Source organism: Pan paniscus, chromosome 12, assembly GCF_029289425.2.
Source record: "Pan paniscus chromosome 12, NHGRI_mPanPan1-v2.0_pri, whole genome shotgun sequence".
Lineage (NCBI taxonomy): Eukaryota > Metazoa > Chordata > Mammalia > Primates > Hominidae > Pan > Pan paniscus.
In genome coordinates this window covers 94,126,546-94,144,057 of record NC_073261.2, presented here as the reverse complement: position 1 = coordinate 94,144,057, position 17,512 = coordinate 94,126,546, and the positions used below count along the sequence as shown (strand labels likewise).

Genomic DNA, 17,512 nt, shown 5'->3' with positions numbered 1-17,512 from the left:
CCACCCGCCTTGGCTTCCCAAAGTGCTGGGATTACAGGTGTGAGCCACAGCACCTGGCTAAGACCCTGTTTCAAAAAATAAAAATAAAAATAGGCCGGGTGCGGTGGCTTACGCCTGTAATCACAGCACTTTGGGAGGCCGAGGCGGGTGGATCACCTGAGGTCTGGAGTTCGAGACCAGCCTGGCCAATGTGGTGAAACCCCGTCTCTACTAAAATTACAAAAATCAGGCCAGGCATGGTGGCTCACGCCTGTAATCCCAGCACTTTGGGAGGCTGAGGCGGGCGGATCATGAGGTCAAGAGATGGAGACCATCCTGGCCAACATGGTGAAACTCCGTCTCTACTAAAAAAAAATACAAAACTTAGCTGGGTGTGGTGGTGCACCTGTAGTCCCAGCTACTAGGGAGGCTGAGGCAGGAGAATCGCTTGAACCTGGACGGTGGAGGTTGCAGTGAGCTGAGATCGTGCCGCTGCACTCCAGCCTGGCAACAGAGCGAGACTCCGTCTCGAAACAAAACAAAACGAAACAAAACAAAACAATCAGCAGGCATGGTGGCACGAGCTTATAATCCCTGCTACTCTGGAGGCTGAGGCAGGAGAATCACCTGAACCCAGAAGGGGAGCTGAGATTATGCCAGTGCACTCCAGCCTGGGCAACAAAGTGACACTCCATCTCAAAATAAATAAATAAATAAATAGAAAAATTAATTTAAAAAATAGAAACAAATTAAAATGAGGGGCTTGAATTGCATTGGAGACTTATTCAGGGGAATCTTTTTTTTTTTTTTTTGATGGAGTCTCACTCTGTTGCCCAGGCTGGAGTGCAATGGCACTATCTTGGTTCACTGCAGCATTCGCCTCCCAGGTTAAAGTGATTCTCCTGCCTCAGCCTCCTGAGTAGCTGGGATTACAGGCATGCACCACCATGCCTGGCTAATTTTTGTATTTTAATAGAGACAGGTTTTCACGATGGTCAGGATGGTCTGGAACTCCTCACCTCATGTGATCCACTCGCCTTGGCCTCTTAAAGTGCTGGGATTACAGGCGTGAGCCACCGAGCCCGGCTATTCGGGGGAATCTTTCAGATTAAAGAAAAAGATTGGCTAGATGGGATATTGAGAGATTAAAACTTTGAAATGGCAGTTTTTATGGTTTCTACTTATATCCTATTATTATTATTATTATTATTTTATTTCTATTTTTTGAGACAGAGTCTTGCTCTGTTTCCCAGGCTGAAGTGCAGTGGGGCGATCTCGGCTCATTGCAACCTCTGCCTCCCGGGTTCAAACGATTCTCATGCCTTAGTCTCCCAAGTAGCTGGGATTACAGGTGCCCAGTTAATTTTTGTGTTTTTAGTAGAGATGGGGTGTCTTCTAAAAATACAAACCACTGAACCCAGCTAAGTTTTGTATTTTTAGTAGAGACGGGGTTTTGCCGTGTTGGCCAGGCTGGTCTTGAACTCCTGACCTCAGGTGATTCACCTGCCTCAGCCTCCCAGAGTGCTTGAATTATGGGTGTGAGCCACCGTGTCTGGCCTCTACTTATATCCTAAAGATTTTTTTTTTTTTTTTGACATAGTTTTGCTCTGTTGCCCAGGCTGGAGTGCAGTGGCGCAATCTCGGGTCACTGCAAGCTCCACCTCCCAGGTTCACACCATTCTCCTGCCTCAGCCTCCTGAGTAGCTGGGACTACAGGCACCCGCCACCACGCCCGGCTAATTTTTTTGTATTTTTAGTAGAGATGGGGTTTCACCGTGTTAGCCAGGATGGTCTCGAGCTGCTGACCTCGTGATCTGCCTGTCTCAGCCTCCCAAAGTGCTGGGATTACAGGCATGAGCCTCCGTGCCCGGCTATATCCTAAAGATTTTATTTATTTTTATTTTGGAGACAGAGTCTCCTCTGTCACCCAGGCTTGCGTGCAGTGGGGCGATCACGGCTTACTGCAACCTCTGCCTCCCGGGTTCAAGCGATTCTCCCGCCTCAGCCTCCCGAGGAGCTGGGATTATAGGCATGTGCCACCACACCCAGCTAATTTTTGTATTTTTAGTAGAGATGGGGTTTCACCATATTGGTCAGGCTGGTCTTGAACTCCTGACCTCAGGTGATCCGCCTGCCTTAGTCTCCCAAAGTTCTGGGATTACAGACGTGAGCCACCACGCCCGGCCTATCCTAAAGATTTTAAAAACTGTTTTAAAACGACACCCCACTTATATTTAGATTTGATTATTTACAGTCTTTCACCTCAAGGCCCTGAAGTTTTGAACAAGAGGGTTAAGTTGGGAGTACAAATTCTCGAATCAAACTGCTGGAGCTCAAAATCCAGGTTATTTCTACCCCAGCCCCAGAAACCGTGAGACGATGGAGAAGCCATTTCACCTCTCTGTGTTTTAATATTTATTTATTTTTTTGAGCTGGAGTCCCGCTCTGTCCCCCAGGCTGGAGTGCAGTGGCGCGATCTTGGCTCCTTGCAACCTCCACCTCCCGGGTTCAAGCGTTTCTTCTGCCTCAGTCTCCCCAGTAGCTGGGATTACAGGTGCCTGCCACCATTTCTGGCTAATTATTTTGTATTTTCTTCTTTTTTTTTTTCCAGACAGAGTCTTGCTCTGTGGCCAGGCTGGAGTGCGGTGGTACAATGTCGGCTCACTGCAACCTCTGCCTCAAGTTCAAGCTATTCTCCTGCCTCAGCCTCCAGAGTAGCTGGGACTACAGGCACGTGCCACCATGCCCAGCTAATTTTTTGTAGTTTTGGTAGAGACAGGGTTTCACCATGTTGGCCAGGATAGTCTTGATCTCTTGACCTTGTGATCCGCCTGCCTTGGCCTCCCAAAGTGCTGAGATTACAGGCGTGAGCCACCGTGCCCGGCCTATTTTGTATTTTCACTAGAGATAGAGTTTCACCATTTTGACCAGGCTGGTCTCAAACATCTGACCTTAAGTAATCCGCCCGCCTCAACCTCCCAAAGTGCTGGGATTACAGGCGTGAGCCACCGTGTCTGGCCCTGTTTTTCAATTTTTACCATTTACAAGTACTTTCAGAAGTACTTAGAACAAACCTAAATGACTAGGGCAAGAAATTTTATCATCTCCGTTTGACACTTGGTGAAACAGTCTCAAAATGTATGACTAGCCCAAGTTCATAGAGGTGATCAATGATGCTACAGTTATGAAAATCAGATATTCATCCAGACTTTACTATGACAAAGATTCTTTGGCCAAACTTTAGTCAGACTTCTGAATCTTCTGCTAGGTCCATCTGTGCACTTCCTTGTAAAGTCTAGTTTTAGCAGAAAACTGAGCTAAGTCAGTTTGGCAAGAACCCCTCTTCCTCCATATCTGATCAGGCTCCTCATCCTCCACCATCTCCCAGGTGATGTCTGATCACTGTGGCCTGTCTTCAGCAAGAATCCTGTTAGATTGATTTGGCCAGAGTTTCACTTACCCCTGAGGTTTCCTCTTAGTAATTTTCTATCTACTGACCCCCTACATTGTTCCTTGGTGAATCAGATTCCTGAACCATTGCTCAAGACAAATGTCTACCAAAGCTGGTAAGAACAGATGTGGATTCTTAAGGTATCAGTATACTCTGGCTGGGTTTGGTGGCTTGCACCTGTAATTCCAGCTACTTAGGAGGCTGAGGCAGGAGGATCGCTTGAGCCCAGGAGTTTGAGGCTGCAGTGAGCTATGATCATGCCACTGACTCTGGCTTAGGTGACACGGTAAGACGCTGTCTCTTAAAATAAGGAAAAAAAACGCCGGGCGCGGTGGCTCACGCCTGTAATCCCAGCACTTTGGGAGGCCGAGGCGGGTGGATCACGAGATCAGGAGATCGAGACCATCCTGGCTAACACAGTGAAACCCCATTTCTACTAAAAATACAAAAAATTAGCCGGGCGTAGTGGCGGGTGCCTATAATCCCAGCTACTCGGGAGGCTGAGGCAGGAGAATAGCGTGAACCCGGGAGGCGGAGCCTGCAGTGATCCGCGATCGCGCCACTGCACTCCAGCCTGGGCGACTGAGCGGGACTTCGTCTCAAAAAAAAAAAAAAAAAAAAGGAAAAAAAAGTATACTCTTTGAAACTATGTTACAGTCCCAGGCTTCTTTTGAAAGGTACCTTCTGGGCTGGATGTTCTTTCTGGCTCTCTGTGAAGCCTCTGTATTCTCTCTATTGGATCTTGCTTCTCCCATGGGAAATTCTGTCACCTGAAACCCTTCTTCTCTGAAACCAGAAATCCCTACTGATTATAACCTTTGCCAACTTTGTCCACCACTGCCAGATCCTTTCCCTTCTCACTCCAGCCCCACAGTCACTTGCACTTTAGGCTCCCTACCCTCCACTGGGGGCTCTGAAGGGACTGAGAGGACCCTCCAAATCAATCACTTGAGGCTGAAAAGAGAGAAAAAAATGAGACTGTTTTGAAACAGGGCAAATAAAAAAAAAGTAAAAAGAATTTTCCACAAATATTGGTAAAAAGCTTTAGCCCTTACTGAGTAGGTAAACTCAACTTGTCCCATTTTCTTTTTTTTTTTTTCTGAGGCAGATTGTCGCTCTGTCGCCCAGGCTGGAGTGCAGTGGCACGATCTCTGCTCACTGCAACCTCTGCCTTCAGGGTTCAAGTGATACTCCTGCCTCTGCCTCCCTAGTAGCTGGGACTACAGGCGCCCGCCACCAGGCCCGGCTCATTTTTTTCTATTTTTAGTAGAGATGGGCTTTCACTATGTTGGCCAGGCTAGTCAAAGTGCTAGGATTACAGGTATGAGTCACCGCACCCGGCCAAGTATTCCTATTTTTATGGCAATATAGTTATTTGCATAATTTCTATAAAAATGTGTTCTCCTGTAACAAGACATAATTGGAGACACTGGTTATATTAACCAGGTTTTGACTGGAATGTCATATTTTCAAACATGACCAGATAGCTTTAAGGAGCTATGGTTGACTTTATGGAGCCAATAAAGTCTTCGTTTGAAAAACTGGCCTGATTGTTCCCAGACTTACAGGTGAGTGGCCGGGTGCGGGGGCTCACACCTGTAATCCCAGCACTTTGGGAGGCCGAGGCAGGTGGATCACGAGATCAGGAGTTCAATACCAACCTGGCCAAGATGGTGAAACCCCGTCTCTACTAAAAATACAAAAAAAAAAAAAAAATTAGCCAGGCGTGGTGGCAGGTGCCTGTAATCCCAGCTATTCAGGAGGCTGAGGCCGAGAATTGCTTGAATCCAAGAGGCAGAAGTTGTAGTGAGCCGAGATCACGCCACTGCACTCCAGCCTGGGCGACGGAGTGAGACTCCGTCTCAATAAACAAACAAACAAACAAAAACAAACAAAAAAGCCAAAAAAAAAAAAAAAAAGAACCACAGATGAGTAAGGAATGTCACTCTCTGGCAGGCCCAGGAACTTCAGTGTATTTTAGGGACCCCCAAGAAGAGAGGAATACAGCCAAATCTCTAAGTGTTTCAGATGTAGCCTGATGGCTAATAGTTTAAGATGTAGTTGAGGTAATCCATGAAGATTTCCTGAAGGAAGTTCGCATGAATGTGAGAGGGCAATTAACTTTTATAATTTTTATTGAGCACCTAGTATATACTTGTCAGATGCTCTTCTACACATTTTACAAATGATTCTTAATCCTCACAACAGATCTTTGATTAGGTTTTTAAGGAAAACTAGTTCTTTCCAAAATAACCTAATGATCACAAAACATATAGAACATACAACTCTGCATCTTGACTATGGTGCGTAGGTCTACATGTGATAAAATGACATTGAACTATACACACATCATACAACTATCAAATCCCTCCTTTTGAGATTGTACTAGAATTATGTAATATGCAACCATTGGGGGAAACTGGGTAAAGAGTAAATTGGATCTCTCTGTACTATCTTTGAGTAGTGTTTAGGTATTTTATAAAAATAATGTCCTACAGTTTGGGTTTGTCAAATGGTTTTCTCATAGTTAGATAGGGGTTATGGCTTTTGGAGAGAAAGACCACAGAGGTCTGTAGTATATTTTCAACTGTAATCTATTTCAAAATAAAAAGTTTTAAAAAAATTCTCCAAGGGGGGATGATTAGTAAATTGACTAGTCCTTTCTAGACCTCCAACACACCCCACCACACACTCACACAGACCCACACTCCTATTAATTCCGGTAACTCGGGTTGTTTGGAATGTGGACAGAGAAACTAAGCTTAACTATGCGCTTCCAGCACCTCGCATCTGGTACTTCTGTTCAACAGAAAGCCTTGGGAATGGGGAGGGCAGGCATGGTAAAAGGTACAGGTTTGGGAAGGTCGCTCGGTTCCTTCCAATCCAAACGAGAGGCTTCTGATTGTTTATTCTCACACCAGAGCCGTGACCGAGATCCAGAGGTCCGCTTTCGGCCACGGCCGAACAGCTGCACCGCACGTACCGGGAACGGTCAAGGCGCAGCTGGAACCGCTGCAAAAGGCCTCCGGGCGTACCGGACAGGTCGCAACGGCGGGGGTCCCCACCTAGCGGAAATGCAAGGAGGCCAACCCCTCCCCCTGCCCCCGCGAGGAGCGGGGCGGACTCGGCAGCCGCCACTCCCCAGGCTCACAGGAAGAAACTGGCACGCTGCGGACGCGGAGCTGGCCAGACCCGCGGCGCGTGGCACGCGCGAGCCCTCCCGCGCATGCTCCACCCGCCGGCCTCCAGCCCGCGCCCCGGGCCCCGCCTCCCTCCCTGCTTCTCCCCCTCCCCCGTCAGCCTCCCTCCGAGTTTGGCCCCTCCGGCCGGGCGATCGACGTTCCGTGTGCGTGCGGGCGCCTGACTTCACTTCCGGCTAACGCGCTCGGCTTGCCCCCTGGCCCCGGATGGTGACTGGCGGTGGTGCTGCACCTCCCGGGACTGTCACTGAGCCGCTTCCCAGTGTGATTGTGCTGAGCGCAGGCCGGAAGATGGCGGCTGCGGCTGCGGCGGCCTCGGGCCCCGGCTGCTCCTCGGCGGCGGGGGCGGGGGCGGCCGGGGTCTCAGAGTGGCTGGTGCTGCGGGACGGCTGCATGCACTGCGACGCCGACGGGCTGCACAGCCTGTCCTACCACCCTGCGCTCAACGCCATCCTGGCCGTCACTAGCCGCGGGACCATCAAAGTCATCGACGGCACCTCGGGGGCCACACTGCAGGCCTCCGCGCTCAGTGGTGAGTCTTCCGCACGCCGGGCGGGCGCGAAGCCGGGGAAAGAAGCCGTCCAGCCCCGGGGCTCGGCCTCGCGACTCGGGGAAGCGAGGTGGCGAGAGGGCAGGGCTGGGGGTTCGGGCCCAGCCGTGAAGGGAGGCCCGGAAGCTGATGGAGGGGGACCTTAGGACTTGGCTTTTTCAGCGGCTGCAGCTGGGAGGAAAGACCGGCGAGTCAGGGAGTGGTGGGAGGGGAGTTGCCTTTCGGGCCTGGAGCGTCCGGTCTGGCTTGGTCCTCCGCGAGAGGTGAGGAGACCTCGGAGCTTGGCACCGGAGGAAGCGAGGCCCGGGTAGGCCCTGGAGAGGCTGTCGGTCCTGCGTCCGGTTAGATGAGAGCGAAAGGCTGGAAGGGTTGACCCCGGGCGGAGAGGCTGGTGGCCGGAGGCGAGGGGCGGGGAGCGTCTGAGCCGGCACCCAAGCCCTCCCTTGTGGGAGAGGAGCCGGCAGTCTGCTGTTCTCAGGTCCCGCAGGTGCGGGGACAGACCGCGGGCTGTGCGCCCAGCGTGGGGGTGGGGGTGGGGGTGGGGGTGGGGTGGGTCGGGGTGGGGGTGGGGAGGGAAGTAGGCGGGCCAGTTGCCTGATCTGCTTGGTCGACGACTGTAGGACTCTGCGGACGCCGAAGACGACTAGACCTGGTCCCCTTGCTCGGGGCTTCCAACTTCTACGCCCCAGTGACGAGAAAGTCAGGACCTGTGGTGTATGAAATAGATTCCTTTGGGTTTGTAACTTCAGGCTGTCTCTATTTGTTTTCCCACAGCGAGCCGAAAATTAGGATTTGAAGGTGTGTCTGAGTCTCACCATTGGAGGAGAGCACTTCTGGGTGGTGTAAACCTTGGTCCAGGGACGGGACTTTTAGATGCGTGAGGTGTATGCTCAGTGGACGGACTGGAGTGGTTTTGGAATGGCCCTGGCTGAGTTAGATTTGGCGGAGATGACATTTCATTTGTGGTTAAATGATGGGTGGCTTAATTTGGATGTTGTAGGTTAAGATTGAAAAGTTAGTGTATGAGTGAATCGGACTCCTGCATAGAGATGTAATGTATACAACTGTCTGCGTTTAGCCAAGTGGAATTAGTTATGTGGTCAACCAATTCACTTGTATTTTAACGTAGACAAACAAGGAAAAGTTTACTATGTGAGTAATAAGGCATTTGTAAGAGTAAATGGCAATTTAGGGATGCAAACGTGAAATTAGATATGTTAATTATTGTTGATGTGAGAGTTGTGAAAGAATTGGATTATGTATAGTTTCAGGATATAAACTTGGAACATATCTAAGAGAAAGTTTTGGGAGGTAGGTTTGTAATTTTTTCATTTCTTGGCTTAGGTAAATGATGGGGTGGCCCAGATGTAGCAGTGAACAGTTACTGCAACTTGGACATAATGGCTTGTCACTGTGTGTAAGAGGGAGATGCTCATTGGTAATTGGATGTCTTTCTTTTTAAAAGTCATTTAAAAGTATTTCAAGTATGAAAAGGTATGAAGAGTAATTACAGTGAACACCATGCATCCCCAACTCAGGTTAAGAAATAAAACTTTACAAATAGGATTAAAATCTCAGCTGAATCTCTCCTGGACTGCATTTCTCCAATCCTCCCTCTTCATAAACGTTATCTTTAATTTGATTTTATCCTTTTCATACATGTCTACACTTTTTAGTATATGTTTCTATCTTGAGGATGTAGTATTTTTGTGATTTTTAACTTGGAATAAGTGGTATATGTACTAGGATTTCTAAAGAAAGTCATTAACAAAAGTATTCAAGTGTTTTGGATAGAAAGAGGAATTTTATGGTGTGCTTTTTATGTCTGGAGGCCATGTTTGAGAATAATAATGTGTGTCAGGATTTGTTGGTTGGGGAAATTGGACATATATTTATGTGCCTGTACATGGAAGGAAAGACAATATTCACTTTAGTGGTAGATTACTAAAGAGGAGGGTTTTAGATGTATAACATGAAGGTGTAGGTACATAAGTAAAACGTAGCATTGATTTGGGATAACAGGTTTTGTTGGGGCATTTGTTGATTAGAAGAGTTTGGGATTGGATACAATTGCAGGTCCCCATGCATGAAGATTGAGTATGTGAATTAAAATATGTAGAAGGGTTTATAGTGAACGGAATGAAGGATTACAGAAAAAATTTGGAAGTTAACAATGGATGCATTCTGAAACATTTTCATATATGAGAAGTGAAATTTATTATTATTTGTAAAATTTATTCGTATTTGTAGAGATGGGGTTTTGCTGTGTTGCCCAGGCTGGTCTTGAACTTCCGGCCTCAAATGATCCTTCCACCTCAGCCTCCCAAAGTGCTGGTATTACAGGCATGAGCTGTCCCACTTGGCCAGAAGTTTGTTATTAATAATAATTATCAGAGGTTGTATAGGGTCCTATTTGCCCCAGTTCAGATGTTTTACTTAGAATCTGCAGGTATTTAGTAAGTTTGCTTTTAATGATTAATAGAGGGTGACAGCCCTATAAATAGAGTAGAGAGAAGATGCCAGTAGCGATCATGGTCCTAACATAATCCCTCTTTCCCATTTATGGGCAATGGGCCACTTTCTTTTCTACCACAGAGGAAAGATATCTGTGTCTGAGGGGATAAAGACTAGGTGATACAGTAATAGGTCTTATGGACGCCTGGGGTTCAGTTTATAGGGTTATGGGTTGCCTGTAGATTTGCAGTTGAAGGATGGGAACAGGACTTGTATGTATATGTATTGAGTGGCAAAGACAGTGAATTTTTAACTATGACTACTAGTATATGTCTTTATATTATCTGTATCTGATATAAAATGTTTATAAATACAGTTTAACTGGATTAAGAGCTATCAGTATATACACAGGCTGGGTAAGTATTTGCTCCCTGTCAGTATTTAAGAGTGAAGATTTTTGAAGCTCTGAGCTGCACGATCTGGCTTTTACTAGTCTCTCTAGTCTTGTCTCCTTATTTATAAGTTTTGTGAAATGGTCCATTTAATTCTTTTTCCTAACTACAGTAGTTTTGTTCTTTCTTGGAATGCACCAATTCGCTCCAGTCATTTAGCTAAGTCTTAGTCATTTTCAAGACCGAGAGCGTATCTTAACTTCCTGATCCCTTTAGCCAGAAATGACTGAAGCCCTAAGCACATATGGTCCTATTAGTGTCCATTTTAGTAATCTGGCAGCTTAGTATTTTGGGGTATTTTTTCAACCGTCTTGAACTATTTAAGTTTAAATTCCATTTTATTTAGCTTTTTGTAAATATATGAGGTCTGTCTCATATTTCAAGCTCCTTGTGGGGAGGTACTTTGTTTATTCGTTTATATATCCCTTCCCCAGGATGCCTAGTATACAGTGTGTGTGTATGTGTGTGTGTATGTATATATTTATTTATTATTATTGTTTCTTTGACAGAGTGTCACTCTGTGGCCCAGGCTGGAGTGCAGTGATGCGATCTCGGCTCACTGTAGCCTCTGCCTCCTGGGCTCAGGCAATCCTCCTGCCTCACCTTCCCGAATAGCTGGGATTACAGGTACACACCACCAGACCTGGCTAATTTTTTTTATTTTTATTTTTTATTTTTAGTAGAGACAGGGTTTCACCATGTTGGCCAGGCTGGTCTCGAACTCCTGACCTCAAGTGATCTGCCCACCTTGGCCTCCCAAAGTGTTGGGATTACAGGTTTGGGCCACCGCGCCCAGCCCTAATATATACAGTATAAACTCGAGTATTTTTGATTGGATGCATATATAACAATGAGTATATTAGTACTTCCTTATATACTAATTGCTAAATAAACACATTCCTTGACTTTTTTTTTGTTTAAATATATGTTTCTTTTTTAGAGCAGTTTTAGGTTAACAACAAAATTGAGCAGAAAGTACAGACAGTTCCCATATGCCCTCTATCTCCGTGCTCACAGAGCCTCCCACCCATCAGTATTCTGCACCAGAGTGGTATGTTACCATCCATGATCTTAGCACTAACAATCATCATCTCCCAAAGTCCATAGTTTACATTAGGATTTACTCTTGGTGTTGTACAGGCTGTGGGTTTGGACAATGTATAGTGACATGTATCCACCATTGTACTATCATAAAGAATAGTTTCACTACCCTAAAAGTCCCCTGCTCTGCCTGTTCATCCTTCCCTTCCTTTTCCCCCCAACTGTTCCCTCCCCTCTCCCTGCTGGCAACCACTGATCTTTTTACTGTCTTCATAGTTTTGCCTTATTCAGAATGTCATAGTTGTATTTATACCGTTTGTAGACTTTTCAAATTGCCTTCTTTATCTATATGCATTTACAGTTCTTCCTTGTCTTTTCATGGCTTGATAGCTCATTCCTTTTTAGCGCTAAATAATATTCCATTGTCTGGATGTAGCACAGTTTATCCATTCACTTACCGGAGGACATCTTGCTGGCTTCCGTGTTTTGGCAATTATGAATAAACCTGCTGTAAACATTTGTGTGCAGGTTTTTGTGTAGACATAAGTTTTCAAATCATTTGGGTAAATACTAAGGAGCTCAATTGCTGGGTTGCATGTGAGAGTATGTTTACTTTTGTAAGAAACTGACAGACTCTTAGTGCCTGTGTACCATTTTGTATTCTCATCAGCAATGAATGTTCTACTTCCTCACCAGCATTTGGGGGTTTTATATTTTGGCCATTTTAGTAGTTGTGTAGTGGTATCTCCTTTTTTAAAATTGTAATTTCCTAATGACATGATGTTGAGCATCTTTTCATATGCTTGTTTGTCTCTTTTTATATGTTTATTTGCTGACTTTGGTTTTTTTTTTTTTTGAGACAGAGTCTCGCTCTGTCGCCCAGGCTGGAGTGCAGTGGCGCGATCTCGGCTCACTGCAAGCTCCGCCTCCCAGGTTCACACCATTTTCCTCCCTCAGCCTCCCAACTAGCTGGGACTACAGGTGCCCCCCACCAGACCCGGCTAATTTTTTTTTGTACTTTTAGTAGAGATGGGGTTTTACCATGTTAGCCAGGATGGTCTCGATCTCTTGACCTCATGATCTGCCTGCCTCGGCCTCCCAAAGTGCTGGGATTACAGGCATGAGCCACCGCACCCTGCCTGACTTTGGGTTTTAAAAATAAAAAAGCTATACACCGCTTGACCATACTGTTCATATTACTAGATATGTCCTTTACCCTAGCTATTGTTTGTTCATGAAATTTAGCATAATAGTTAGAAAGGAGCTTGGTTCTGGACACAGATAGCTTGGGTTAAGATCCCAGTGTCTTAAAAAAATTTTTTTTTTTTTAAATTCATCCCATTACACAGAATTATTTTAATTTTTAAACACCTGTCTAAATTTTTAAACACCTTGACTAAATTATTTAATATTTCTGTTCCAGTTTCCTTATTTGCAAAATGAGGATAATTGTACTAATTGTGAGAATTAAGTGATTATGCATGTAAAGTGTTTGCAGCAGTGTACTTACCAGACAAGTGCCCCAAAAATGTTTGTCTTATCTACTTTAATTCCCTGTAAATACCTTGCTTTTGGCCTGGTGCTGTGGCTCATGCCTGGGGTCCCAGCACCTTGGGAGGCTGAGGCAGGAGGATCGCTTGAGCCCAGTAGTTGGAGACCAGCCTAGGCAACATAGTGAGACCTTGTCTCTAGAAAAAAATAAAAAAATTAGCTGGGCATGGTGGTGCACACCTGTAGTCCCAGATACTCGGGAGGCTGAGGTGGGAGGATTGCTTGAACCTAGGAGGTTGAGGCTTCAGTGAGTTGTGATTGTGCCAGCCTGGGCAACAGAGCAAGACTCTGTCTCAAACAAACAAACAAAAGCAACAAAACCTTGCTTTTTTTTCCTTTTTCACTTAAAGCTTTTTTTATATTCAGTTTTTGGACTTAAACTGAACTTTGAACTTCCTAAGGTTTTTTTGTGATTTACCACTTTCCACCATCCTGCATAACCCATCTAGGTTTTGCTTTTTTGTGAGAGTAAGATATTGTTAAGGTGTTCTCTTACTTAATTACTGGGGGTGATGATTTCTCTTACTTCCTGAAATAATGCCCCTCCCCAGTGTAGTACATTTTATACTGTTTGTCTTTTTTATAAGCTTTTTTGAGATTATGTGGAGAGAGCATGTGCTTTATGTTAGGTAGTCCTGAATTTTGAATTTTAGTTCTTTTATGAACTCACTACTTAAACCTCCTGAACCTCAGCTTCCTCATCTGTAAATTAAGATTAATGTTTAATAGGATGGTGGGGAAGACTAAGTGGTCAAACATGTTAAAAGTGCCTAACAGTGCATGACAAATGTAAAATAGGGGATGCTCAGCGAATGCTAATTCCTTTGAGTCTCTTGGCTGCTTGGTCAATATTGCCACACTCCTCGTGATTACTTTAAAAAATGTTCACTAAATGTTTATACATAGAGGATAGGCAGATGTAGATGGAAATATAAATGTTTGTAACAAATATACAGTAATCTGTGTTTGGATAAATATCTTCTAGTGTATTGGTGTGGCTAAATGTCAGAATGAAGTTAAGATAGTTGTATTACTAGTTCTGTGTGTATACAGATTTGTTTATGTAGTATATATGCATATGTAAGTGAAGGTATATGTGTGCAGGTATTAATCAATGGATATGGCAGTATATGGGTAGGAGAAAGTGATGTCTCTTCAGTTTCCGAAGTGAATTCCAGATCTGTGTTGCAGTGAAGAAGAAAAAACCTGCTCAGTGTTTTTATTTTATTTTATTTTATTTACATATTGAGATGGAGTCTTGCTCTGTTGCCTAGGCTGGAGTGCAGTGGCGCAGTCTCTGCCTCCCGGGTTCAAGCGATTCTCCTGCCTCAGCCTCCTGAGTAGCTGGGATTACAGGTGTGCGCCACCATGCCTGGCTAATTTTTTTTCTATTTTTAGTAGAGATGGGGTTTCACCATGTTGGTCAGGCTGGTCTGGAATTCCTGACCTCGTGATCCGCCCGCCCTGGCCTCCCAAAGTGCTGGGATTGCAGGCGTGAGCCACCGTGCCCAGCCCTGCTCAGTGTTCTTAGACAAACACTCCAGTTTTACATTTCTTTGTATCTTTTTTCTTTTCCTATATAGATAGTGACTTTTTTTTTCCACTGGGTTTTTAGAGTCAGTCCCTCAGTAATACAGATAATGACTTTGATTTGAGAAATTTGTATAGTGGTCATAAATAAGAGGAAGATCTTTGTACTTTACTGTAGCTTCAGTGAGGTTTAGATCGGGTGTTTTTTTTTTTTTTTCTTTCCTGATGTAAGAGCTTCTTGATCAAACTTCAGGCCCAGAGCTGCCTGCTCTGAGAGGTCATGGTGCCTGCATAGTCCTCAAGAAATAATTTTTTTTGGCTAAAATGTGCAGTCTCCCAGTGATGGAAACTGTAAATGATTCAAAACAGTTCTAATTCCTGGCTAACTTCGGTACATGCGGCATTCCTACTCTCAACTATTCTTTGAGAGATAAACATGATATAGAATTCGGATCTCAATAGCCCTAGAAGATGTCTTATGAATGCATTTGAGTTTTCATAAAAACTTAATTTAGCAGAATCTCTTTTTGGGCTATGAATATGTACTTTGGCTCTGTTTCTGGTGACTGACTTTAGTGATATTAAGAAAGAATAGAATATTGAGCTCTGGAGCCAGACAATTTAAGTTCCAGGTGTGACCTTATGCAAACTGCTTAACCTCTCTCTGTGCTTCATAATTAGTACTTAACTCACTGGGTTATTGTAAAGATTAAATAAACTGATACATACACAATACTGCTTGACTCACCATAAACAGTCAATAAATGTTACTTTTTTTTTTTTTTTGAGAGGTCGCCCTGTCGCCCAGGCTGGAGTGCAATGGCGCGATCTCAGCTCACTGCAACCTCCGCCTCTCGGGTTCAAGCGATTCTCCTGCCTCAGCCTCCTGAATAGTTGGGATTACAGGCGTGCGCCTGCACGCCCAGCTATTTTTTTCTATTTTTAGTAGAGACAGGGTTTCACAATGTTGGCCAGGCTGGTCTCGAACTCCTGACCTTGTGATCCACTCGCCTCGGCCTCCCAAAGTGCTGGGATTACAAGTGTGAGCCACCGTGCCCGGCCCTACTTTTTGTTTTGTTGTCTTAAATTATATAGTTCAGTTCAACAAGTGTTTGTCTGCCTTATGTAGGTAACAAGGTTAATTTGAACCACCTTGGCCATGATTCCCATATTTTAAAGTACAAGAACTCCCAGTTTAAGGTAAAAAAATTAGGGCCCTATTATGATTGGAGCTTGGTTGCAGTATTAATTAATTGAGAAAATATTGTAAAAACAACTGCTTTTAAGCAGTTTTATTTATTTATTTTATTTTTTATTTTAATTTAATTTAATTTATTTTTTGAGATGAATTCTTGCTCTGTTGCCCAGGCTGGAGTGCAGTGATGTGATCTTGGCTCACTGTAACCTCTGCCTCCTGGGTTCAAGCGATTCTCCTGTCTCAGCCTCCCAAGTAGCTGGGATTACAGGCACGTGCCACCATGCCCAGGTAATTTTCGTCTTTTTACTAGAGATGGGGTCAGGCTGGACTTGGACTCCTGACCACAGGTGATCCACCTGCCTCGGTCTCCCAAAGTGCTGGGATTACAGGCATGAGCCACCATGCCCAGCCAGCAATTTTAATTATTAGACCTCTTTTACCTATGTATGTGAGAAAGAATACAACGTGAATGTTTTGGGCTCTCTTTCCCTGCTGGCTTAGCTTTTAAGATTTTTGGGGAGGAGAGGAAACAGATTAGTTAATGCTTTTCCATTTGCCCTCCAACTTCAAAAATTTTGTTGCTATTTTCTCTTCACTTGTTCTTTTTGTCTTTTTGGATTTGTTCAATACCTTCTTTATTCCTTTACTGTCTTTTCAGTGGGATCTTGGGAGGGAGCAGAGGTAAATGTGGATGTATGATATTATTTTTAAACTGAAAATCTCTAGTTGTAACTATACTTACATTGTTAAACATTTAGTAGTCTGTCCTTAGGAATGTTGGCTGTAAGTATATATAGAACTTAAAAAAATAATAGATTTCTGTAATATAGTATGTAAGAACAGTGGGGACGCAAGCAGGAGTGACCTCTCTGATATGTGTGTTGTATTGCTGATGGCTTCATGAAAAGGGTGCCTTTGGCAAGATACTTCTCTGAGATACCAACTTTAAAATGGGCTGATGGCCTGTAATCCCAGCACTTTGGGAGGCTTAGGTGGGAGGATTGTCTGAGGCCAGGAGTTTGAGACCAGCCTGGGCAACATAGTGAGACCCCGTCTCTACAAAAAAAAAAAAAAAAATTAGCTGAGTGTGGTGGTGCATGCCTGTAGGCCCAGCCACTTGGGAGGCTGAAGCAGGAGTATCACTTGAGTCCAGCACTTCAGGCAGCAGTGAGCTGTGATTGTGCCACTGCACTCCAGCCTAGGGCAGAAAGGGGCTTTTAATACCTTTCTAAACGTAGAAATTTTTTGCAAACTGTAGAACTGTAGCACTTCAAATGTAAGGGATACAAAAAAGTTAAGATAAACTTGGGTGTAGAAGAGAATATCATATAGAGATACAAACTGCAAAAAGAAGGAAATACAGACAGGAGATAATAGAGATACAAATAAAAAGAATACAGTAATTGCTTTATAAAACAGTCTGTGGCCTGGCATGGTGGCTCATGCCTGTAATCCCAGCACTTTGGGAGACCAAGGTGGGTGGGTCACCTGAGGTACGGAGTTCGAGACCAGCCTGACCAACATGGTGAAACCCTGTCTCTGCTAAAAATACAAAATTGGCTGGGTGTGATGGTGCATGCCTGTAATCCCAGCTATTCGGGAGGCTGAGGCAGGAGAATCACTTGAACCTGGGAGGCAGAGGTTGCACTGAGCCGAGATTGCACCATTGCAATCCGGCCAGGGCAACAACAGTGAAACACCATGTCAAAAAAAAAACAAAAAAACGAAAAACAAAACAGTCTGTGGCTGGGACAGCGCTGTTAAAAAAAGTAATTATTAGGCTGGGCATGATGGCTGTCGCGTGTAATCCCAGCACTTGTGGGGCCAGGACAGGCAGATCAGTTCAGGAGTTTGAGACCAGCCTGGCCAACTTGGTGAAACCCCGTCTCTACTAAAAATACAAAAATTAGCCGGATGTGGTAGTGTACACTTGTAATTCCAGCTACTTGGGAGGCTGAGGCAGGAGAATCGCTGGAACCCGGGAGACAGAGGTTGCAGTCAGTCTAGATCACAGCACTGCACTCCAGTCTGGGCGAGAAGAGTGAGACTGTCTCCCTGCTGCCCCCACCTTCCCCCAAAAAGTAATTATCATCAGGTTTGAGTATG

At 44.8% G+C, this 17,512-nt stretch overlaps 1 protein-coding gene across 29 annotated transcripts in view; it reads left to right on the top strand.

Moving 5' to 3' along the window:
• Nucleotides 1-3,125: 3,125 nt before the first annotated feature.
• The window catches only part of BIRC6 (baculoviral IAP repeat containing 6), a 263,300-nt gene continuing 248,913 nt past the window's right edge, over nt 3,126-17,512 (top strand). For 18 of the 29 annotated variants that reach the window (XM_063595001.1, XM_055108078.2, XM_063595005.1 and 15 more), the window contains exon 1: nt 6,700-7,162. In XM_063595001.1, coding sequence (XP_063451071.1) covers nt 6,838-7,162 — 325 coding nt within the window. In that variant the 5' untranslated portion in view covers nt 6,700-6,837. Of the gene's footprint in view, nt 7,163-17,512 lie in introns of all 29 variants that reach the window. The other 11 variants (XM_063595007.1, XM_063595008.1, XM_063595006.1 and 8 more) reach the window with 4 other exon arrangements.